Source organism: Dasypus novemcinctus, chromosome 2, assembly GCF_030445035.2.
Source record: "Dasypus novemcinctus isolate mDasNov1 chromosome 2, mDasNov1.1.hap2, whole genome shotgun sequence".
Classification (NCBI taxonomy): domain Eukaryota; kingdom Metazoa; phylum Chordata; class Mammalia; order Cingulata; family Dasypodidae; genus Dasypus; species Dasypus novemcinctus.
The window spans coordinates 40,341,105-40,366,965 of NC_080674.1; the positions used below are offsets into that span (position 1 = coordinate 40,341,105).

The 25,861-nt window shown below is 38.3% G+C and overlaps 1 protein-coding gene across 2 annotated transcripts in view; it reads right to left on the bottom strand.

The window, feature by feature from the left end:
• Positions 1-25,861, bottom strand: part of CPLANE1 (ciliogenesis and planar polarity effector complex subunit 1) — a 174,408-nt gene that overhangs the window by 126,393 nt on the left and 22,154 nt on the right. For both annotated transcript variants that reach the window (XM_058307927.2, XM_058307923.2), the window contains exons 10-18: positions 23,409-23,661; positions 23,064-23,219; positions 21,674-22,455; positions 20,963-21,171; positions 20,692-20,772; positions 18,059-18,223; positions 14,376-14,549; positions 7,316-7,544; positions 5,903-6,042 (exon numbers count right to left, since the gene is read on the bottom strand). In XM_058307927.2, coding sequence (XP_058163910.1) covers positions 5,903-6,042; positions 7,316-7,544; positions 14,376-14,549; positions 18,059-18,223; positions 20,692-20,772; positions 20,963-21,171; positions 21,674-22,455; positions 23,064-23,219; positions 23,409-23,661 — 2,189 coding nt within the window. The remainder of the gene's footprint in view (positions 1-5,902; positions 6,043-7,315; positions 7,545-14,375; positions 14,550-18,058; positions 18,224-20,691; positions 20,773-20,962; positions 21,172-21,673; positions 22,456-23,063; positions 23,220-23,408; positions 23,662-25,861) is intronic.

Consider the following 25,861-nt stretch of genomic DNA (forward strand, 5'->3'; position numbering starts at 1 on the left):
GGTGTCCCCTGCGTAGGGGAACCCCACGCGCAAGGAGTGCGCCCCCTAAGGAGAGCCACCCAGCGGGAAAGAAAGTTCAGCCTACCCAGGAGTGGCGCTGTACACATGGAGAGCTGACGCAGAAAGATGACGCAACAAAAAGGAGAGACACAGATTCCTGGTGCCACTGACAAGAATAGCAGCAGACACAGAAGAACACACAGTGAATGGACACAGACCGCAGACAACTGGGACTGGGGGGAAGGGGAGAAAATAAATTAAAAATAAATCTTTTTTTAAAAAAAGATTTGTGGCCTAAAGTATTGTCTATACTATAGAATGATCCATGAAAATGTGAGACGAATGCATATTCTGCTGTTGTTGGGTAGAGAAATCTATATATAATGTCCATTAGGTGTAACTGGTTTATAGCATTCAAGTCCTCTATTTCCTTATTCATCTTCTGTCTAGTTATTTTATCCATTATTGAAAGTGTTGTGCTGAAATCTCCAACTATTACTGTAGAACTGTATATTTCTCCCTTCAATTTGTCAATTTTTAAAATGTAATTATTTTAAGTATATATGTTTATAGATGTCAAGTGTGTATAAGTTTATAGCTGTTATATTTTCTTGCATTACTTAACTTTTATGAATATATAATGTCCTTCCTTCTCCCCTGTAAACTTTTTTGAGATAAAGTCCATTTAGTCTGACAATAATAGAGCCATTCCTGTTCTCTTCTGGTTACTGTTTACATTGTGTCTTTGCATCTAAAGAGAGTTTCTAAGAGATGGCATATAGATAGATCATATTTTTCCACTCACTCTGCCTTTCTCTGCCTTTTTTTTTTTTAAAGATTAATTTATTTAATTCCCCCTCTCCCCCAGTTGTCTGTTCTCTGTGTCTATTTTGCTGCATCTTGTTTCTTTGTCCGCTTCTGTTGTCGTCAGCAGCACGGAAAGTGTTGGCGGCGCCATTCCTGGGTAGGCTGCACTTCCTTTCACGCTGGGCAGCTCTCCTTACAGGGCGCACTCCTTGAGCGTGGGGCTCCCCTACGCGGGGGACACCCCTGCGTGGCAGGGCACTCCTTGCACAAATCAGCACTGCTCATGGGCCAGCTCCACACGGGTCAAGGAGGCCCGGGGTTTGAACCGTGGACTTCCCATGTGGTAGACGGACGCCTTAACCACTGGGCCAAGTCCGTTTCCTTCTCTGCCTTTTAATAGGACTGCCTAATCCATTTATATTTAAACTAATAACTGATAAGGAAGAATTTACTTCTGCATTTAACTATTTGCTTTTTTGTTCGGTTTGGGTCCTCAATTACATTATTGCCTTTTTAAAATTTTGGTTGATTTTCTTGTAGTGTACCATTTTGATGCCCCTCTTTCCTTTTTTCCATATTTTGTAATTATTTTCTTAGTGGCCACCTTTCTGATTACAACTAACATCTTAAAATAGGGAAGCAGATTTGGCTCAATGGATAGAGTGTCCACCTACCACATGGGAGGTCCAGGGTTCAAACCCAGGCCTCCTGACCCGTGTGATGAACTGGCCCATGCGCAGTGCTGATGCGTGCAAGGAGTGTCGTGCCATGCAGTGGAGTCCCCTGCATAGAGGAGCCCCACATGTGAGGAACGCACTCCATAAGGAGAGCCGCCCAATGTGAAAAAAGTGCAGGCTGCCCGGGAGGGGCACCACACACACGGAGAGCTGACGCAGCAAGATGATGCAACAAAGAGACACAGATTCCTGGTTCCGCTGACAAGAATATAAGCAGACACAGAAGAACACACAGCAAATGGACACAGAGAGCAGACAACTGTGGGGGTCAGGGGGGAGGACGGGGAAGGGAAGAAAAATAAATAAAAAATAAATCTTAAAAAAAAATTAAAATAAGGACACATAATTTGCGTAAGACCAACTTACAAGTTTCAGCAGTTATACAAAAGTTATACTTCTATGTGTGTATCTCCATCCCTTCCCTTTATAATGTTATTGTCTCAGATTACATCTTTATACATTGTATGCCCATTAGCATAGATTTTAATTATTGTTTTTACACATTTGACTTTAAAGTCTTAAGGGGGTAGAAAAAGCAGTTACTAAGCAAAAGCACAATATGGGATTTAATACTTACCTATGTTGTTACCTTTACTAGTGTGCTTTATTTCTTCTTATTCCTTTGAATTACTGTCAAGCATTCTTTTATTTCAGGTTGTAGGACTCCCTTTAGCCTTTCTTCTAGTGTGGGCCTTATAGAAATGGTCTCATTTAGCTTTTGTTATCTGTAAATGTCCTGATTTCTTCTTTATTCTCGAAGGATAATTTTGCCAGATATACAATACTGGTTGCCAGTTCTTTTTCTTTAAGAACTTTAAATATATCACCCACAGTCTTCTAGCCTCCATGATTTTTAGATGTGTATATTCATGTCTTTCATCAGATTTGGGAAGTCTGCAGCCATTATGTCTTCCTTTTCCGTATCTTTCTTTCTCAGTTGTGCTTCTGTAAATCCCATGATGCATATGTTGGTCACTTGATAGTGTCCCACATGTCCCTCAGTCTCTGTTCAATGTTCTCTTTTTTTCCTGCTCCTCATACAAGATAATTTCAATTGTCTTGACTCTGAGTTTGCTTACTCCTTTCTTCTGCCTGTTCAAATCCACTGATGAAATACTCTAGTGAATCTGTCATTTCAATTACTGTACTTTACAGCTGCAGAATTTGTTCAGTTCTTTTTTATAATTTCTATTCTTTGTTTTGGTCGTACAACATTTTGACAATTCATATTATTTCTTTTTTTAAAAAAAATTCTATTTAGTTCTCTCCCTTTCCTCCCCTCTGCCCCCCATCCCCCGCTGTCTGCTCTCTTGTGTCCATTCGCTATGTATTCTTCTGTGTCCACTTGCATTCTTGGTGGCACCGAGAATCTGTCTCTTTTTCTTGTATCATCTTGCTGCATCAGCTCTCTGTGTGTGCGGTGCCACTCCTGGGTGGGCTGCACTTTTTTCACATGGGGCAGCTTTCCTCGCAGGGCATGCTCCTTGCACGTGGGGCTCTCCTACACAGGAGACACCCCTGTGTGGCATGGCACTCCTTGCGCGCGATAGCACTGCGCATGGGCCGGCTCACCACACGGGTCAGGAAACCCTGGGTTTGAACTGTGGACCTCCTATATGGCAGGCAGACGCTCTATCAGTTGAGCGACATCCACTTCCCCATTTTATGTCTTTGTCCATGGTTCTCTTTAGCTCACTGAACATATTTAAGACAATTGATTTAACATCTTTGACTAAGAATTCCAACGTATGAACTTCCTCAGGGATAGTTTCTGTCACATTCCTTTTTTTCCTGAGAATGGGTCACATTCACCTGACTGTGTATTCTGTAATTTTTTTGAGAACTAGACATTCTGAAAAATAAATTGTTGTAACTCTGGAAATCTAATTCTCCCATTCTTCTGTGTTTACTGGGATTATTTTATTGTTGTTGAGGGGTAAAGCTATTAGCTTATGTCTTTTCCAAACTGCTTACCTCTCAAACATAGAAGGAAAAGAAAGAAAAAAAAGTAAAGCCTCTTTAAGACATTTTGCTTGTGGGGATTGAAATAATGGCTGCCTACTATGCTGGCCCCCAGTGATCAAAAGCACAGATCACAAGCAGTGATTAAAAGCGTGGATGTAGCTCAAGTGTTGAGCACCTGCTTCCCATGTACGAGGTCCCAGGTTTGATCCCCAGTACCTCCCAAAAACAAACAATAACAACAAACAAACAGAAAAAAACAATTCTCATTGGGGAGTGAATGTAGCTCAGTGGTTGCATGCCTGCCTCCCATGTATGAGATCCTGGGTTCAATCCCTGGTACTACCTTAAAAAAAAAAAAAAAAAGCAGTGAGCAGTAAGACCACATATCCTGATTTTCTGAGGACAAGATGCTTATTGCCCACCCTGGCATTAGCAAGACATAGCTGCAATGTGGGCTGCAGTCCCCACATATGCCTGCTACTCGGTTAAGGGATGTCAGATGGTAGCTGACATCCTTAGAGGCTAGAAATTTACCAGCCTCTTAACCCAGCTCTTCCCTGGATGCTGCAAGTTTTCCACTAGACTTCAGAGTTCCAAAATAATTGATTTAGATAGTTCCTGCCAATTTAACAATTGTTTTGGTGAAGGGGTTGATTCCTGAAGCTTGCTACTCTGCCATCTTCCCACAATCCATCCCTATCTATGTATTTACTGTGAAAAGGTTCAAGCCATCAAAAACACCATGTTGCCAGAACTGGAAGTTCAGGATGGGGATTTTTTATTCCTTTTTTCAAAACCAACTTTTCATTAATGAATATATTTTTAAAAAGAGTTGCAAAGAAAATTAAAGTAGAAAAGTTTATAGTCAGATTTCCAAGTATTCTACATTCTTTCCAGAAAAAGCAATAGGATTACTAAATTCTAGGGATCCTGAATTAAAGACTCATTCTTTACTGTGAAAGCACTAAAACATCTACAAGTGGCCTCACAGTAGTCCTGATCTTATTATTAAATACATGACTTTAAATAACTTACTTCATTACTTTTTTCTCAAATTTTCTATCTGTAAAACAGATAAATTTTACAGAGCTCTGGGGAAGATCTATATAATACATATAATATTAATTTATTTATAAAATTTTTAATACCATCCTGAACTTTTCAAATTAAAAAAAAATTCTATGATTTATACACTAGGTGAGAGTTAGACTAAATTACTGCTAACTACCCTTCCGTTTCTGATATTCTATGATTCTGTTGCTGCAAAAGTAAATGATTCTTGGCCCAGTGGTTAGGGCATCCGTCTACCACATGGGAGGTCCGCAGTTCAAACCCTGGGCATCCTTGACCCATGTGGAGCTGGCCCACGTGCAGCGCTTATGCGCTCAAGGAGTGCCCTGCCACGCAGGAGTGTCCCCGCGTAGGGGAGCCCCACGTGCAAGGAGTGTGCCCCATAAGGACAGTCACCCAGAGCGAAAGAAACTTCAGCCTGCCCAGGAATGGCGCCGCACACACGGAGAGCTGACACAAGATGACGCAACAAAAAGAAACACAGATTCCCATGCCACTGTCAACAACAGAAGCAGACAAAGAAGAACACACAGCAAACAGACACAGAGAACAGTCCTGGGGGGGTGGGGAAGAAATTTTTTTTTTTAATTTTTTAAAATTTTTTGAAAAGTAAATGATTCTATTACTGCAGAAAAATATACATGTCAAAGATATGTATGGGAAAACGGCTGTGGCTCAATCAGTTGGGCTCCCATCTACTATATGGGAGGCCCTGGGTTCGTGTCCCAGGGCCTCCTTGTAAAAGCAGGCTCGCCCACACGCCACAGAGAGCTGCCAGCCTGCAGTTAACTGCAGAGTGCTGCCTGCCCGCCATGGAGAGCTGACTCAGCAAGGTGATGCAACAAAAAGAGAGACAAGTTTAAAAAAAAAACACTGAAGAGCTCACAGCAAATGGACACAAAGAACAGACAACAAGCAAGCCGCAAGGGGGGGGTAAATAAATTAAAAAATAAAATAAAATAAATAAATACAGACACACAGAATAATGCACAGCAAATGGATACAGAGAACAGACAGCAAGCAAGCTGCACGAGGGGAATAAAAAAAAAAGTAAAAAAAATAAAGATATGTATGGAAAATAATTCACAGTTATTGTCCCTTGTGTTTTGAGCCAGCATCAGTATTACACAATTCCATGATTAAGAAAAAATAAATTTTTTATTTTGCTGAGTTTATTCAAAGTATTAATATATTTTTGGATATTTATAAGCATCTAAAATACAATAAAAGTTATATAAACTAATATCAATTTATATTAGTAAACTAAATAATTTATATTAATCTAATACATGTGTCAATCAATACATACATAGGTAACATACCTGTAAATTGTTTGTACTTTGAGCCAGTTTCATTGTTTGTTTCCAAAGAGGTTGGATGGCCTAAAAAACACCGCAGTTTTTCCTGGAAAATCTGTGCTGGAGTCATATTTAATGGTAGAGTCAGATCCATTTTCTTGGACCTGAAATTACATCAAATTAAGGAAAATTAAAAAAAAACTTTTTTAAAAGAACACATCAAGAACTCAATACAAACTTTTAAGAAACAATGGAATTCACTTAATTCACCCTACATTTAAAAGAAAAAGTTCAATGAAATTTTGGTATTAAGACCCCAATATTGCCCTATTTACTTACTCTATCGAAAACCACTGCTGCTCTGTATACTTACTCTATCCAAAATGAACCAAAACTTGTTTTTTCCCACCCCATGCCCTTGCTCAAAAAGAAATGTTCCTTCTCCTTATTAGTATTCAGTTTGTGGAGATGAAGTAGTTATAAGATGTTATCTACCCTTCATATCCATCTCAAAGGACAGCTCCTGTGTAAAGTATTTCCTCTTTCCCTCTTGGTATTATCACTTGATAATTATCACTCCCCCATTGTATCACAGGCACTTATCTTACCACACTATGTAAATCATAATGATGTTTGCCCTATTTTCTCTATTAAACTATAAGTGTCTTAAACATAAAAACTATGTGCCATTTAAGTTAATACCTACTAAATATCTGGCATAGGGCTTAGTACTCAAAAAATATAGTTCCTCAATAAATACATATTGAAATATTAACTGTAAAATAAACCAAATGTAGCAATCCCATAGTATATAGAAAGTTACAATACAGAGATTAGTTAGATCAGTCTAAAACTCAAAAACTATGAGATAGGGAAGCAAATGTGGCTCAAGCGATTGGACTCCCATCTACCATATGGAAGAAGGTGAAGGCAAGCTGGCCTGCCCAGTGAGCTGGCCCAAGCAGAGAGCTGGCCCACATGGTGGGTCAGGGGGGGAATAAATCTTTATTAAAAAAAAACACTATGAGATAAACAAACTCTCCCATTTAAGCTCTATGTCCTTTAAAGGCATTACTAGAAGCATAATCATTCTAAATGAATATCTTAACATGAATAAGCAAGCTGTGGAGCTGTCCAACACAGTACTACCAGCTGTATGTGGTTACTTAAATTTAATTAAAATTAAATAAAAAATTCAGTTCCTTGATTGTACTAGTCACATTTCATGTACTCAATAGTCACGTGTAGCTAGTGGCTACCATACTGGACAGCACAGATATAGAAATTTTCATTATTGAAGAAAGTTATATCAGACAGTGCTGAAATAAGGATTCTACATATTATGTAAATACCAGCAACAAAACAAATGCTGAATATATTTGCCTTTCAGATATTATAATTAAGCTATTTAACTTAAATTGGCCTAAAAACACACACCTTATGAAATTACTATCATGTTTATAGAACAGCTGGAAGCCCAAACCAATTGAAACAGATGTCTTCCAGTCTCCAAGTTTATGCGCCAACCATACAGCTTCTGGAATCAGGCCACCAATAAATAATACTTCAAGTGCATATTCAACTGTCCAAATGTTAGAGAGATTCTGACTTCTAACAACAGTGGCCACCTTAGAATGTTCCAGAGGAATAAGTCGAAGGGACGGCTCTGTGAGTAAATTAGAGAAAGTCAATATTACATATAGCTATATCAAAATCTCAGAATTTGGAGTTATTAGAATGCTTCATTAAACAGAATGTTATCATTTCAAGTTATTACTTAGTATTTTCTATACAAAACCATAACAGTAAAGAAATGAGCTTTTAAAATAATTGTTAATATATTCTAGAACACTAATTTGAGATACACTAATTTGAGATAATACTCAAGCATATTAAGTGCTCAATATAGTAGTGCTCATTGGAAGTAGAAAAATGTGAGTTTCAATAATCCTGACCAGGGAAGCGGACTTGCCCCAGTGGTTAGGGCGTCCGCCTACCACATGGGAGGTCCGCGGTTCAAACCGGGGCCTCCTTGACCCGTGTGGAGCTGGCCCATACACAGTGCTGATGCGCATAAGGAGTGCCCTGCCACACAGGGGTGCCCCCTGCATAGGGGAGCCCCACGCGCAAGGAGTGCGCCCTGTAAGGAGAGCCGCCCAGCGCGAAAGAAAGTGCAGCCTGCCCAGGAATGGCACCACACACACGGAGAGCTGACACGACAAGATGACGCAACAAAAAGAAACACAGATTCCCATGCCACTGACAACAACAGAACAAGACAAAGAAGAACACACAGCAAATAGACGCAGAGAAAGACAACTGAGGCGGGGGGTAGGAAGGGGAGAGAAATAAATTAAATAAATAAATCTTTAAATAATAATAATAATAATAATCCTGACCCAATGACAAGTTTCTAGTCAGGAATTTAATACAAAGGAGTAACATCTTTCTCTCAAACTTCTGTACCATTCCCTATTAAAGTACTCCCTTGAGGGAAAGGATGTGGCTCAAGTGATTGGGCTCCCATCTACCATATGGAAAGTCCAGGGTTCCATTTCCAGGGCCTCCTGGTGAAGGCAAGCTGGCCCACGTGGCAAACTGGCCTGAGCAGAGAGCTGGCCCTCACAGAGTGCTGGCCTGCACAGAGCTGGCGCAGAAAGATGGCGCAACAAAGAGACACAGAGGAGAGACAATAAGAGACACAGTGGACCAGGGAGCTGAGGTGGCACGAGAGATTGAGCACTTCTCTCCTACTCTAGGAGGTCCCAGGATCAGTTTCCAGTGCCACCTAAAGAGAATAAAAGCAGACCCAGAAGAACACACAGCAAATGGACATAGAGAGCCAATGGGGGAGGGATAAATAATTTTTTTTTAATAAATAAAGTACTCCCCAGAAAAGCAATTTGAGGGAGCAGTTGAGTGCCTGCCTCCCACTTGGGAGGTCCTGGGTTCGGTTCCCATAGCCTCCTGGAAAAAAAAAAAAAACATGCAAAATCAAGTGAAAAAAGAAATGCAGGTGAGCCAATGTGGCTCAGTGATTGAGTGCCAGCTTCCCACATACTAGGTCCCAGGTTCAATCCATAGTTCCCAGTACCTCAAAGGGAAAAAAAAGTAATTTGAAAATATAATGGAAGTATTATAAAAGAATATAGATTGCTAGGATTTTTACTTACTCCTTTAAAATTAAATATAAGTGGTAAGTGGGTTTCTGCTCCTTGAAATAAAATAGTAAGATCCTCATCTGACCTACACTGGATGTACCCAGAGTACACAGTAACAGTTTAGGTCTGACAAACATGTCTGGATAAAAACAAAAAACTTAGTCATACTTTTCGATGTTTCATTCTGCATAAGCAAAAAAGCCAGGAACCTGACTAAATTTTCCTATTTTTTATTTACTAAAATGAGCAAGGTACTAATAAAAATCATCAAAGATCTAATTTTTTGAAAATTTTACTATTTTAATACAGCAAACATCATGTCAAACAAGCAACACAATCTGCTATATGCTCTGTTAGGACAGCAAGTATCCCGAGTGCAAGGACAGTACCTAGTGAAGGAAGAGGGACCATTACACCAGACCCTTGATACTGATGACTGTACTTTATGAACCTTTTCTTGTGAAATTGAAACACAGCCTAGTATTATATACTGCCTAAGAGTTACCTCCTGAAAGCTTCCTTGTTGTTCAAACGTGGTCTATCTCTGAGCCAAACTCAGCATATAAATGCACTAACTTCCCACATCTCCCCACCCCTAGCATGGCACATGACTCCTGGGGATGAGCTTCCCTGGCACCAAGAGATTATTATCAAGCACCAACTAGCAAAGCATCTTGAGAAAGACCTTCACCAAAAGGGGGAAATGGTAAATATAAATAAGTTTTTATGGCTAAGAGACTTCAGAGTGAGTTAGGAGGTCATTCCAGAGATCATGCTTATGCACGTCTCAGCAGGATCTCATTGACTGCCACCAGCAAACAGTGCCTCAAATAGTGGGGATCCTGAGGGCTCTAGAGATATCTAGAAACTATAAGTAGGGCAGACAGCTCAGGAATTCAACACCTTGTCAGCAGGTCTTACTTTGGAATTTATGCTCCCCAGTGTAAAGAGTTAGACTCATTTATAGGTTTCTCTATGCCTGTTTCTTCTGTCCCTTTTTCTTGAACCTATAATTAGCACTATACTTGATAAATATATTCCCAGAGATTTAAACCTTTGATCTGTCCATGTGACAGTTGAGCCCTGAATTTCAGCAGAGTTGCAACCTACTCTCGCCTACTCCCCAGGTCACTGGACTCACACAGGACAACCAACAAGATGATGATGGACAATGCCCATCCCAAGGAACAGAGAGTGTCTGCAACTCCAAGCAAGAAAGTCCCATACAGCTCCATGGGATCTAAGCACCCACTCAATTAGAAGCAGAGTGGGCATCACTATCCCAAAATCCTCAAGATTGCAGAATGAACTGAAGTAGACATTATTGTTCCACTATATACTTACTATTATTCCAGCAATGGAAGAACTCTTATCATTGGTATAAAGGCAGTGGCCACCTGAGGGATGGGAGAGGGAAGAATAGGTGTAATATGGGAGCATTTTGGGGACACTGGAGTTGTCCTGCATGACACTGCAGTGACAGATACAGGCCATTGTGTATTTTGTCATAACCTACAAAATTGTGCAGGACAGAGTGTAAACTATAATGTAAACTATAATCCACAGTTAATAGCACTCCTTCAACATATGTTCAGCAACTGTAACAAATATACCACACTAATGAGGAATGTTGTTAATGAGTGAAAAATAATTAAATTAATTTAATAATTAAAAATTATTTAAAAAGTCAATAGGTTTGACTTAGAATACATTATTCTATGTGCATGTGAATCATTTTTATCATAGCTAATGGCAGAATGTACTGGGGTTTTGTTTTTTTTTTTTTAAAGAAGCTGTAGATTACTGAATGTTACATAAAAAATATAAGGGATTCCCATATGCCCCACTCCCTCCCCCTCCCATGATTTTTAAAAATTTTCTTAACCATCACTATTCTTTTATTATTTCAAATTTTTAAAGAACAATATATGTATACATATCATACAGCATTCCCATACATCACCCTACCACCAACACCTAACACTGTTGTGATACATATGTTACAAATGATAAAAGAACACTGTCACAATATTACTATTTACAGTCCATAGCTTACAGTTGGAGTATTTTTCCCACAAATCATTCCATTATTAACAACATGTATTAGTATTATATATTTATTATAGTTCATGAAAAAACACTCTCATATTTGTACTATTTAACCACAAAACCTGTGGATTTTAACATTTTTCAAGATAATGGGAGACTAAAGAACAGATATACACAAAGTTTCAGATACTTAAATTTTCAGTAATCAGTCTTGGTCATAGGAAGAGAAAGTATAAAAATGCTTTACCCTACCCTCTTCTCTCACTAGGAAGATATTTGTATGGGGACTAAAAAAGAGTATCTCTGTGATTTTATGAAAGTTTATGCTTCTGTCCAGAAACAAGTGAATAATTCTAACACCTTTCTTTCTAGAATGTAATAGTTTTCCATAAGTATGTAAAGAAATCTTCAAAGATAAAGATAATAAGCAGGGAAACGGACTTTGGCCCAGTGGTTAGGGCGTCCGTCTACCACATGGGAGGTCCGCGGTTCAAGCCCCGGGCCTCCTTGACCCGTGTGGGGCTAGCCCGTGTGCAGCGCTGATGCGCGCAAAGAGTGCCGTGCTACACAGGGGTGTCCCCCGCGTAGGGGAGCCCCACACGCAAGGAGTGCACCTGTAAGGAGAGCCGCCCAGCGCGAAGGAGGGAGCAGCCTGCCCAGGAATGGCGCCGCCCACACTTCCCGTGCCGCTGACGACAACAGAAGCGGACAAAGAAACAAGACGCAGCAAAAAGACACAGAAAACAGACAACCGGGGGAGGGGAGGGGAATTAAATAAATAAAAATAAATCTTTAAAAAAAAAAAAGATAATAAGCAAACAGCAAAAATCCTGTAAATATTGTATGATAGCAAAGACAAGAAAAAGAGACAAATTTTCAAGTACCAGGATACATTTGAGAGTCTTAGTCATAGGAAAGCATAAGGGTCAGAGAAAAGAGCACATGCTGTTCTCAGGGAGAAAAAGAATCTGAGGTCTAGTCAGGGGGAACAGGATATGGTGGAGTAAGATTGGATTGTTCCAGATCCTGGAAGAAATTGAAACAACTGTTTCTCTGCTTTCACAACCTCCCCAAAAGAAGCCAATTATCAAGTCAGAACCAACTCTCTTCCCCAGGGAAGCAGGGAACTACTAAAAAAGGAATCACAAGAGAATTTCCCTTTTGATCCTACCTCCGACACATGGCTTTCTGGCAACCCAGAACCTCCTGAAGAACCCCTAGAGAACACTATTGAAGTGGTCCAACGCACGGAGGAAAATCCTTCATCCCTACCCACATTCTGAGACAATCATAAGAGTTTTAACACATAGTTCAAAATCCAAGGTTCCATGGTTGATGAAATTTGCTAACCACTTGTTACTACCTCTATTATATTTCTGACTATGTCGTATGTTATACTACCCTAAGCCCTGATGTGTCCATGGTTGGCTCTTTACCGTCATTAAAAGTCCAGTTTAGAGACAGTGTAATCCATGCAGTGGAGCAATGCTCCAAAATGTATTCATCAAATGCAATGAATGTACCACACTAAAATAAATAAAGTATATACTCATAAAAAAGGAAGAAAAAAAGTCCAACTTAAAAGTCACCTCCTCAGAGAGCTCTAAATTAGCAATCCAAAACAGTCACTCAGTCACTTATTACAGTACCCTAAGATCATTCCATGTGTAACAATTATTGCCATCTGATATTTTCTTGTTTGTATATTCATTTATTAAATTTTCTGTTTTGATCTATTGGAATGTAAACTCCACAAAAGAACAGAGAGAATAGGTACTTTGTTCTGTTCACTGCGGTTTGGATAAATTTGTTTCATATGTTTAAAAAAAAACTACAAATATTTTCATGCTGTTAATTTCTTATGGCACAACATAATATGGTCCCAGAACCTAGAACACTACTTGGCACATAGCAAGCACTCAATAAAAATTAAAAGAAAGCAAAAAAATTAAAAGTGAGAATGAGTATCATAGAAATTTGAATGCATGTTTATCTTCTTGAGGACAGAGCAGTTATTTAGCACAGATGAGGTGCTATATTGACCCTACCTAAGAAATCCTAAAGCAAAGTAAATGGTCCAAATAAAATTATAAAATTAAGTGGCCCAAATAAAATTGAACTCTAAATTTAGCAGATATAGAAAATGTATTAAATTTTCTTATTTCTGTATATAAGGGGGCAACCCTTTTATTTTTAAGATTTATTTTTTATCCCCCCCGCCTTGTTTTTTGTGCTGTCTGCTTTCTGTGTCCATTCACTGTGTATTCTTCTATGCCTGCCTTTTTTTTTTTTAAGTTTTTTTTTCTCTCCCCTTCTCCCCCCGCCCCTAGTTGTCTGCTCTCTGTGTCCATTCACTGTGTGTTCTTCTGTATCCGCTTGTATTCTTGTCAGTGGCACTGGGAATCTGTGTCTCTTATTGTTGCTTTATCTTGCTGCATTGGCTCTCCACGTGTGCAGCCCCGCTCCTAGGCAGGCTGCACTTTTTTTCGCATGGGGTGGCTCTCCTTACGGGGCATACTCCTTGCATGTGGGGTTCCCCTATGCAGGGGACACCCCAGTATAGCACGGCACTCCTTGTGCACATCAGCACTACGCATGGGCCAGCTTCACCACATGGGTCAGGAGGCCCTGGGTTTGAGCCTTGGACCTCCCATGTGGTAGACGGATGCTCTACCCATTGAGCCACATCTGCTTCCCTATCCTCTCTTTTTAGGCAGCACGGGGAACTGATCCTGGGAGAGAGGCACTCAATTTTTTTTGCACCACCTCAGCAACCCAGTCTGCTGTGTCTCTTATTGACTCTCCTCTGGGTCTCTCTTTTTTTTTTGCATTATCTCGCTGCGCCAGTTCTCTGCATGGGCCAGCACTCAAGGCAGGCCAGCACTCTGTGTGGGCTAGCTCTCCACTCAGGCCAGTTTGCCATATGGGCCAGCTTGCCTTCACCAGAAAGCCCTGGGAATCAAACCCTGGACCGCCCATATGGTAGACGTGAGCCCAAAAGCTTGAGACACATCTGCTTCTAAACCTTTTACCTTTAGAAATAGAAATTTTATAAATATCAATCTGCGTAATACTGGTGACGAAAAATCCATATTCATTAAAACAAATCCAAGCAATTAACTTTCTCAGATCCTCTTCATTCAGAAATAATCACTGAGCACCTCTTACATGTCAGGTATTAAACTAGAACAGTTTTATTTGCACAAAATAATAAATCACTATATAATATGATTTTAAATATTATGTGTAAAAACAAAGATGAAAAAAGTATTTGTTTAGTATGTTACCTGTTTTAATATGAAGTGGAGGAAGAACATTCACATTGTGAGGTGGCAGAACGCAAAGCGGCTGATTGGTGAAATAGGCAGCCATGAAACGTGCCATGGACTGGATAACCTTCACTGCCGCCTCTGGGTGAGCATTTCCAGGCATTCCAAACTCAAAATAAGACTTCTCAGGAACTAAGGGACATAAAAGCAAATGACTAAAGGAGCGTCTGATCAAACCATTAAAATGTAATAATACTTAAGTTCATAACATTATACACAAAGAATATTATAATTAATTTTTTTCAGAGATGAACACCCTTGGCCTATATAAGCCAATTTATAACTGGAGTGTCTATACTTTTTGAAGAAAATAAGAACAAAAATAATTAGTTCATAATTAGGAGCATATACACATAGGAACTATTCATGACTTTAACAGTTTTACTTAAAAATATGGAGGGAACTATACAAAACAATAAAGCCATGATGGACTTGCAAGCTTAACATTTCACTTTTATTTTCCCTTTCTGTTTTGTTTTGTTTTTTTACAAAGGAGGGGGTAGGAGGTTGACTACAAAGATAATCTGAAAAGCACCAGAACAGTGATTCTTAATGCCTTTTTCTGTACGATTATATCTGAGAAATATACTCCCATTAATAACAGGTGGCTATGGGAACAGGTGTAGCTCAGTGGCTGAGCCCCTGCTTCCCATGTACAAGCTCCCAGTAGCTCCTAAAAATATATAAGACAATACAAACAAACAGATGGTTCACTACCATAAAATTCTTTTTGAAGGTACTCTATGCAAGGGAATGTACAGGATGGAAGGAAAAAGCCAGGTGGGAGGATTTACAACAGAATTTCTGGAGTGATTCCAATATGCCCTCACAGGAACAGAGGATATAGATTATCCCTGTTGGAGAATCAAAACTATAATAGAAGATGGCAGACTAAAAAGACATGGGACTCTTTCCTCTTCCAGAAAAATTGCTAGAGGACAGGCAGAAATGGCCTGGAAAAAAGAAATGCTCTAAGGTTTAGGACACTAGGGGAAGGCTGGACACCACCCAGAAGAGAGAAGGGCAAAGGAAAAGAATCTCGACAGCAAAACTGTTAGTTAAAGAGGGAAAATTCTCAAATGTGTGAAGGCTGAACAACACACCCCTAAACAATCAATGCATCAAAGAAGAAATTGTAAGTGAAGTGAGTAAATACAGAGACGAATGAAAACAACAACAAACTTATCAAAACTTACGGAATATAGCAAAGGCAGTCTTGAGAGGAAAATTTAAAGTCCTAAATGCCTATATTAAAAAAGAAGAGGGTAACCGATGTGGCTCAGTGGTTGTGGCAGTTTGATATTATTTATGAATTCCAGAAAGAAAAATCGATTATGTTTGTAAGCTGGTCTGTTCCTCTGGGCATGATACCCCTTTGACTGTATTAAATTCAGAGGTTTCACTTTTACTTTATTAAATCAAGATTAGGGTTTTGATTCAACCACGGCATTAGTGCATGCAGGATTGAGTCCCTGCTCCCATGGTGGGCTATATAAATGAATGCTCAATCAAGAACACAGAAGTAGATAAACAGAGAAGATACAGAGAGGAAGAGAGACAGCTCCATAGACACGGCAGAGGACCAGAGAAGAGAGATGAGCTGTTCGCCTGACAGTTTACAGCTGACCTTGATAAAGAGAGGAGAGCAGTTGAGCCTAGAAGAAACAAGCCCCTGGAAGAGAGATGAGCCCCATGCCAGCCTACAGCTGAAATAGGAAGCAGCTGGACCCACAGAGCCTTCAGGGGGAAGAGGAAGGTTGAACCCTCACAGACATCGCCCTCCATCTTGCTTCACCACATGGCAAGAGAGAAAGTAACCTTGAGTTGAACTCTCTAGGGCCTTGTAACTGTAAGCTTTTACCCCCAAATAAATACGCTTTATAAAAGCCAACACATTTCTGGTACTTTGCATCAGCACCCCTTTTGGCTACTAATACAGTGGTTGGGTACCAGCTTTCCACAGTCAAGGTCCCAGGTTCAATCCAAGGGTTTGGGGATGGGAGGATAGAGAGGGTGAGGGTGAGGGTGAGGGTGAGGGTGAGGTGAGGTGAGGTGAGGTGAGGTGAGATGAGATTTGAGATGAGATGGTTAAAATCAAAGATCTAACTGAACAACTGGAGAAACTAGAAAATGAACAGTAAACCAATGCCAAAGCAAGCAGAAAGAAAGAAATCAAGATTAGAGCAAAAATAAGTGCAATTGAGAAAAAAAATAGAGAAAATCAATAAAACCAAAAGCTGGTTCTTTGAGAAGATCAATGAAATTGACAACCTCCTAGCTAGACTAACAAAGAAAAAAAGAAAAGAAGCTGCATATAAATACAATCAGAAATGAAAGGAGGGAGTTACAACTGACCTCACAGAAATATGATCCAAAAAAGGATCATAAGAGGATATTATGAGAAACTGTATACCAACTAACTAGACAACCTAGGTGAAATGGAAAAATTCCTAGAAATGCACAAACAACCTACATTAACTGTACAAGAAATATAAGAACTGAAAAAACCAATCACATGTAAAAAGATTGAATCAGTCCAAATATCTCTCCACAAAGAAAAGTCCCCATGTGCCCTTTCCTTGTGGCTGGTTTTGCACTACATTCTCTCATAATAATAAATCACAGACATAATAAATCACAACTATAGAGTGAGTCTTAAGAGTCCTTGAATCATCGAAACTGGGGGTAGTCTTAGGGATCCCTAACACAGGAGAGATAGCTTAACATATTTTAATCAATTTTCATTAAAAGTTAAAACAAATATGTTACTAAAAATTCAACTTCTCTGGAAAGATACTGCAATAATAATACTGCAGGAAAAAAATGAAGGATAACCTGTCAATTAAAGAGTCATATGTAATTCTTCACTCATGCACAGAAATTTGGCAACACAATATGACAAGAGAAATCAAGTCTTAAAACTATGGATGCTCCTTGACTTAGGAACCTCATTTGTAGGAATGTATCATAAAGAAATTATTAATGATGCTCATAAAAATTTATGTACATTGCAGCATTATTTAAAACAGGTGTAGCTCAGGGGTTGAGTGCCTACTTCAGTTGTAGGTGGTCTCGGGTTCAATCCCCTGTACTTCCTATAGATAGATAGATAGGTAGGTAGGTAGATAGACAGACAGATAGACAGATTTTCTCTATTGTTTTTTTGTTCTCAATTTCACTTATTTCGCCTCTAATCTTTATTTCTTTCCTTCTGCTTGCTCTGGGACCGGTTTGCTGTTCTTTTTCTAGTTTCTCCAGTTCTTCAAGTTAGATCTTTGATTTCAGCTCTTTTCTTTTTTACTTTATATTTTGTTTTTATTTTTAATTTGAGGTACCAGGTACAGGGATTGAACCCAGGACCTCGTATGTGAAAAGCTGGCACTCAATCATATTTTGTTTAACAAATGTGACTATGAGAAGTAACTAAATCAGTTTAGCAGGAAATTGTTGCTAAGCTATGGGGATCCAGAGATAAAAATGACATGGTCCCTGCTATGAGAAGCTGAGAGTCTGAAATTCAACATAATATAACTTAGTCACCATAGAGGCAGGGCCATCAGCTTTATGTATAAGCAATTTCATATCTAATCCTATAAATACAAATTGGCAAGATTAAACATACTGATATTTAAAAAGCATACCTGAACAATCTCCATTTTGTTTTACAGGTAAGTGGGACCATCTCAGTATTTCTCTTACTAGATAATCACACAATCCTTGAGCATCATTCAAATTATAGCTATAAAGGTGGCAGTACAAGAGAGAAAGATAATAGCGCATCTGAAGAAAACATGTCCTTCTTCCTCCTAAAACAGGAAATAATGAGGCTTCCATTTAAAAGCATGTTATTAAGGTTAGGTTCTTGATCTGGGTACGAGTAGATGGACGTGTTCAATACATGGAAATTCATCAAGCTGTATACTCATGATACGTGAACTTTTCTGTAACTTTTATACGTCAGTAAAAGTGTGAAGAAAAAAAAACAGGTCAGCAATACTTTGCTTCTTTTCATTTTACGTTCTGAACAATTTTCTTTCTTTTCATTAGGCCCTAGGATGACTAAAGTTTAATCCAAAGAGGACTATAAATCCTCATCATCTCAGCACTAAGGTCCACTAATGAAGTGCAGAGAGTATGAAACAGAAGGGAGCATGCCACAAAATCCTCAAGGAACCAGACATATAGTAAAAGTACTCAAAGAGACTTCATGAGGGAGAAGAAATAACTATCCAATGACAGCTAACTTCAAATATCTGAAAGGTATTTAGGACAGAGACTATTTAGTCTGAGTGTCTGCCCCTTATCCATTCTTCCTGAGTTAGAGAGCTCTGATTCTATTTGGGGTTTACAGTGCACCCAGATCACAAAGATCACAATTTCTCACTAGATATGACCATATGAAAACGTAGCTAAGTTCTGAACTAAGCGCTAATATTGTGTAAAACTTCCAGAAAAACTGCTTAAAGAGAGCTAACTCAGCTGGGAGATGCAACCCTTCCTACCTTTCCCTTCTTCCTCCTTTCTGCTACCTAGAATAAGAATGTGACAGCTGGCACTTCAGCAGCCATTTTAGCCCAAGTAATGGCCTTAAGATGGGAAGTGATGCGTTAAGGATGACAGCAGAAAAAGTAAAAGAGCCTGGGTCTTGATGAAATAAAGGAAAATACCAAATTAGCCAGGGACTGTCAGTCTCTGGCTTCCTTTTAAAAGAAAGAAAAAGAAATAAACTTCTTTCTTGTTGAAGTCACTATAACATTCATTCTCCATGACTAGAAGCCATTCCTTATAGAAACAGCTGGAAATGAAATTAAATGAAATATCCATAATGGAGCTCATTATAAAAACACTTCCTTTTCTATAACTTCCTATGCCACTATGTCACTCTTCTTCATCCAGTTGGACAATCCCCAAAACTAAGAACTACATTAGACTTCATTCCCTACATCTACTCAGTCACAAGTCCAATTGATCAAACCCACTAAACATCCATCAACTGTGACCTCTGTTGTCCATTACCCTTGAAATTACTTTGGTTCAGGGCCTTCTCATCTGACTACTTTCCTTGCTTCTAGGTAAAACCCACATTTCCACATCCCTACTCCTGCAAATGACTTGCCATACTGGGTCAGTGATTTTTCTAAATAATTAAAGAGATCCCTTTGCTACATAAAGTATCTTAACTGAACCCACTACATTCAAAATAAAAACTTAATTCCTAAGCAATGCATATAAGATCTTCCTTCCTCATCTATTCCCTATCTCTCCAGCCTTAGCTCTCCCTGTCCATCTCCAATATTACATATAGACATTACGTGACACAGTCCCACTATATTAAATGAACAGTCTCTATTTAATTTTAAATGCCAATTGCTCTAGGTGGTTTTCTTCCAGACTCAGATTGTGCAACACGCTCTTCTGTTCTCTCCTAGTACCCTACCACACAACATAAAGAGAAAAGTTCTAGTGTTTACATAATCTCACTCTCTCCCAGACTGCAGGCAATTTGAGGGTAAAATTGTTTTATTTCAGGTATCCCGAATGCTAATACTGTACTGCACACACTCAATAAATACTGGTTAAATAAACAAATGAATGAAACATACTAAATCACTGCAGTCAGAAAACAAATTTTAGTAATTGGCCAAATCGGACCCGATACCAGTTACAACCAGGGCTAGCTCCGACCTGAGAATTTCTATTTTACCAGCCCCACCCTCAGTCCTAAATCATCAAAGCTATCACCAGTTTGTAAAAGCCACACCTCTAATTACTTATCAGAAAAGTCCAGGTAGCCCACACTTAGTCCAACAAGTCTAACTCACAGGAAATCTTTAAAGTTGAACTACTAAAGGACAGAGAATCTTAACTCTGTGTTTCTCTAAGTCTCTAGAAAGTAGTAAAATATTTGATATCAAGTTTCTCATATAGAGATTTGCAGTCCCTCCGAAGAAAAAAATACATTATTTTATTTCTGATATAAATTTCCTGATTTTTTCCTCTATCAACAATCAACTACAGGTTCCATAACTAACCAAAAAAGGAAAGAAAGAACCTCATCTATAGATAACTGAAAATATTCTTGGTGCTTAAGCTTCCATGACTAAGAATAATTTTAAATCACTATTTCTGATATTCAAGGAGCCTATGATATGAATTCTGAATATATGGAAAATGTGAGTACTCTGAAATCTAGAACTATTTTTAAGTTCTGCAGGAAGCTAAAATATGTTCCTATCAATATTACTGCAAGTATTATTTGTTACCACTACCTTACCATTCTCTTGGGTTTCTTGTAGAGCTTTCTTCCACAGCTGAACAGACTTTTCATATGATCCTAATAGAAAACATTCTTCACCTAAAAAGTTTTTAATCAATTATTAGTCATAGTTAATTATATTCCTTGATAAAAAATTTACTTTAATATTAGCAGATACACCTTTGCCAGAAATTAATTTGAAAAACAACTGTAACCAATTATTAAAATCAAAGCCCAATTAACTATATTGCTTATTCATTAAGTTAGAAATAGTTTATAAGGTACTGACCATTTATAGATTTAAGATCTAAGGATTGATTCAAATGATCTCCAGCAGTCTGTAAGTTAGCTTGTACATGGCATAACAGGTCTGTGACAATGGATGCTTCTTGTGTCATCTTTTCAGCTAATTGTCTGTCACCCTTAGGAACTCTTCGCCTTAGTTGTGTCTGATACCATAAAGTTTTTTTGTACAATACTCTCCAGAGAACAATCAATCTGCACATAAAATTAGATAACCATCAAAACCAAATTTCAGACTAAGGATGAGTATAGCCCCTTCCTGATTTTTTTTAGTATATTCTTCACTGATGTAATAACATAAGCAAACTGATCAGTTTTAAATATAGTGCAATGTCCAATGACCAAAAAATGTATACTATATTAAAAAATTCTCCATAAATGCATTTGTGGTCATTTTTCTATAGTGCTTACATAAACTATTTTGATAATATCATGGTTGCCCAAGACTAATAAACATTTGTAAAATATTTGGCATAAATCCTAAAATATCTTTAAATAGTATAAAATCTATAATGATGAGGGCTAATGGCTATAGGATTTCTTTCTGGGCTAATGAAAATATCCAGGAATTAACCACTAAATTGCATGTATACTTTTAAATGGTTACCTTTATGGTATATGAGTTACATTTCAATTTTTAAGGAAAGGAGAAAAATCTACTCTACTGATGGTGTAATATTTCAGTAATTAATCATACCTGTGGCCTGGCTGTTGAACAAGATTTAATACTTGAGGATGTGTCCTAAAGGAGGAATTCCAAGACCACGTGTCCGGAGAACCACTGAATTGAAACATTTGAAATATGGGTGCCACCAGTGAGTCTTGAGCTGCTGTTCTACTTCCATCAGTTGATGTTGAAATAACTTCTGGTTGAAGATTATATATACCATTTAAACTGTCAGCTACCATTCTGAGTAAATAAAAACAGGCTAAAAGCTTATCTGAGAATAACTGACCCTGATGGAGCTGAGTTAGCAAAAGCTTTATAGTATATGAGGTCAGCTTTACCAAATGTCCCACATCTTGTTTGTATCTCATGTCCCAATACTGGATTGATAAACACTGATGAAAAAGGTTAAAGATACAAAGCAGCCATGCATTATGTCTTGGATTCCTGCTTAAAATAAGATCAAGTTTGAGGAAAGGACATTTTACAAATTGAAGAATGTAGAAAAAATGAGTGATACAAACTATGGTGTAATTTAACATTAAATTTTTTTCTGTCACATTTTTTGAAATTCCTATATTCCATGCTGCAAGGAGATTTTTTTGGATGGAATGCAGTTCTAAAATGGTTTTATCTGTATCATCACCTATCTTCTCAGTCTCATCCTTTGCATGTATCGTATCAAACATAGATGCAAATTCCAATCTTCCCTCCTTGAGACTACTAAATAATGGATCAACTTTTTGGTTCCAAAAGGGAAATGAGTTGTTTGGAATGTGTCTGCCTTCATCTGTGTCTTCTGCTTCAAAATCCTAAAAATGAGGGAAAAAAATTATACTTAAAAAACACAATACCTGTTAAGGAGAATCACTGGTATTCTCAAATTTCTCCTCTCTTTAACAATAGAAAAACAAAATTTGTTTCTCAGAATAAAGTCATTAAATAATTGTGGGGTTTTTTTGTTTGTGCTTTTTAAAGATTTATTTCATTTATTTCTCTCTCCTTCCCCCCTGCTCTCTGTGTCCATTCGCTGTGTGTTTTTCTATATCCACTTGCATTATTTAGAAGCACTGGGAAACTGTATCTTTTTTTTGTTGCATAATCTTGCTGCGTCAGCTCTCCGTGTGTGCAGTGCCACTTCTCGGCAGGCTGCACTTTTTTCACATGGTGCAGCTCTCCTTGCAGGGCACACTCCTTGCACATAGGGCACCCTTATGCCGGGACGCCCCTGCATGGGGCAGTACTCCTTGCGTGCAGCAGCAGCACTGCGCACAAGCCAGCTTACCACACAGGTCAGGAGGCCCTGGGGATCGAACCCTGGACCCTCCATATGGTAGACGGATGCTCTATCAGTTGAGCCACGTCCACTTCCAAATAAATAACTGTTATTCAAAGTAAATAAAGCACTGCTTCTAAGTACCTGCAAATCTGCTCTTTTTTCATTTAGCTCCATTGTTTCTTCTGCCTGCAAGAATTTGGGGAGAGTAGACTCAGCTGAACTTTCATTTCCTTGGTGTTTTAACAAACTAGACCTTAGGGAATCCAGTGATCGCAAAGTTAGCTCTTTGCCTCTGGGCTAAAAAAGGGAAGATAAAAGATTTCCAAGAACAAAACTGTATCAGTAATTGTATTACAAGCAATTAAAAATTCTATAGACAACTGTAAACAATCCAAAGGAATTATTGTCACTAAAGTTTTAAATGTAAAAAGAGTAAGAAGCCAAGTTTAAAAAGTTATTTACCAATGATAACAAAAAACACTATACCTTAGATGATAATATCACATTTTGGTATGTTTTTTCAAGCCTCTGGGTTGAATCAAGTAGAAGTGATCTCATGAACATTGATGGAGACAGTTTATCAAGAAATCGAAGGGTTGTGACCATGTATCCATCAGAAATAATGAGATAGGGTAACCGTGAGTGTGCTTTTATAGAAAACCTCTGTCTCATAAGGTCATTATCAGAAGCTGATGAATCTACAGAATTATTTGAATCTTGAAATGGAAACTGCTGTGGTCTAGCAAATAAACATCAAAATTCAATAATCAGTAAAAGAAAAAAATCAAAGGAAACAATCATTATTTCAAAGAAAAATAACTAAATGTGACAGTGATGATAAAGTAAGCAAATGAAACAACGGAAAAAATTAAATGTGTATATATCTGTCAGGAAAACATAATAAAACAGACTAGATAATACAGAGGTTTATACGTTTTTAATTTTTCCCCTAAATTGTAGTACTCTATTTTATTTTTAATTTATATACAAACTATTTCAGAAAAGAACTGAAGAGTTCATTTTTACTATTAAATGGCTAGAGTTAAATGGTTACCTTTCCTTCTTACTATATATTTAAATATTCTAATAGTAATACAGGTATGAGCTATATGAATATACTTGTTAATAAGGAAAAGAAAGAAATGAAACTGAGAAGAGCATTTAGAGAGGATGGCACTTAGTAAAATTTTCAGTATAAGATTGAATTTGTTTGAGCAATTAATCTTTTATTGAGGAGCATTATTTGTTCTTACAAATCTTCTAATCATCCCCAAATAGTTGTTTTTAATCCCAGATTTCTGGAGTAAGACCATAATCACTGGCATTAGATGTTTTTCTATCGGAATTCCTAAATGTTAGTCAGTACTTAGCATATTCCTTAAAGTTAGAATTGAAAAAGACATAAGCATAGCATATACTGGCTTCTGTGAACAAAAAGAAAAGCAGAGGGCAATAGATAGAACAACATAAGTAGGGTAACTACATAATTTATTATCCAAACCAGAGCACTTTTGAAAGTGAAAAGGGACACTGCCAATGATTACACTGAGACAAGAGGCATAAGCCAGGATGTATGGCTTTTTCTCCTCTCTTAAGATTGCTCTCCTTCAATCATGCCCTCTGTTAATTACAATGGTAGAAGTACTAGCATATTTTTAAACTATGAAAGTATATGTTGTGGTTTCTATTCAAATCATCAACTCCTCTCATGACATGCATGAGTGAAGGCATAACAGAAGGCTTAACAGATGGCATAACTTAATATACTTAGAGAACCAGAGACATAAATGTGGAAAATAATGGCCTTGCTACCATTCAGCAAGATACAAGGAACTAAATGTGATGAGCTTTTAATAATGTACTTATTTATTGTTATTATGGTATACTTGCTTCTGATTTCTCAATATTACTACTTATTAACTGGGAGCTTATAATTAAGATAGACAAATCATCAAAATCAGTTATTTTTGTTTGGTTAAGAAATAATTCAAATACAGATTTTACTAGTAAAATGGCCAAGAGAAAATTGGTTACTTATAGAATGTCCACACTAAAGAAATCTATAGAACCATTAAAAAATAATGACTGACTTCTAGGAAGATGGCATCAAAGCAAGAGGCACGGCTCAACTCTCTCACAGAAACAATGGAGAAAGGGGAAAAAGCTGTCTGAGGGACCGGCTTTGGGGGTTAGCAGACCAGAACAGTGATGGGCAACTCAGAGAAGGGCAAGAGACAGAGAGACAAAGAACCCTAAATGACAACGAGTTATAAACCTACACAGCAGATGGGAACGGCACCCACCTCACACCTACAAGATGGACAGCCTGGATAAAACCTATGGCTCACTGCAGTCAACTGAAAGAAAAATAGACATCTTCCTCCCTTGAAAGTGGGAGGGTACTGTGGGGGTGGGGGTAGAGAGTGGGTTCTCTTAAGTGAATTTGGCCAGCAGTACATGCTTTGAATCTCGGCTCTGGCCAGTGGATATATCCATGTGCCATGTTAATTTTGAATTTTTCTTAAGATTTTTTTTTTCTTTCCCCCCACCCCGCCCCCACTGTCTGTTCTCTGTGTCCATTTGCTGTGTGTTCTTCTGTGTCTGCTTGTATTCTCATTAGTTGGCTCTGGGAACCAATCCTGGGACCTTCCAGAGTGGCAGAGAGGCAATTGTTCTCTTGCACCACTTCAGCTCCCTGTTCTTCTAAGTTTCTTATTGTCTCTCCTCAGTGTCTCTTGTTGCATCATCTTGCTGCACCATGGTGGCCGGCACTCCCACGTGGGCTGGCACTCCACATAAGCCAGTTCACCACACGGGCCAGCCTGCCTTCACATGGAGGCCCTAGGCATCAAACCCTGGACCTCCTATATGGTAAACAGGAGCCCCAACTGCTTGAGCCACATCCATTTCTCAAATTTTGAATTATTAATTTACCTGAG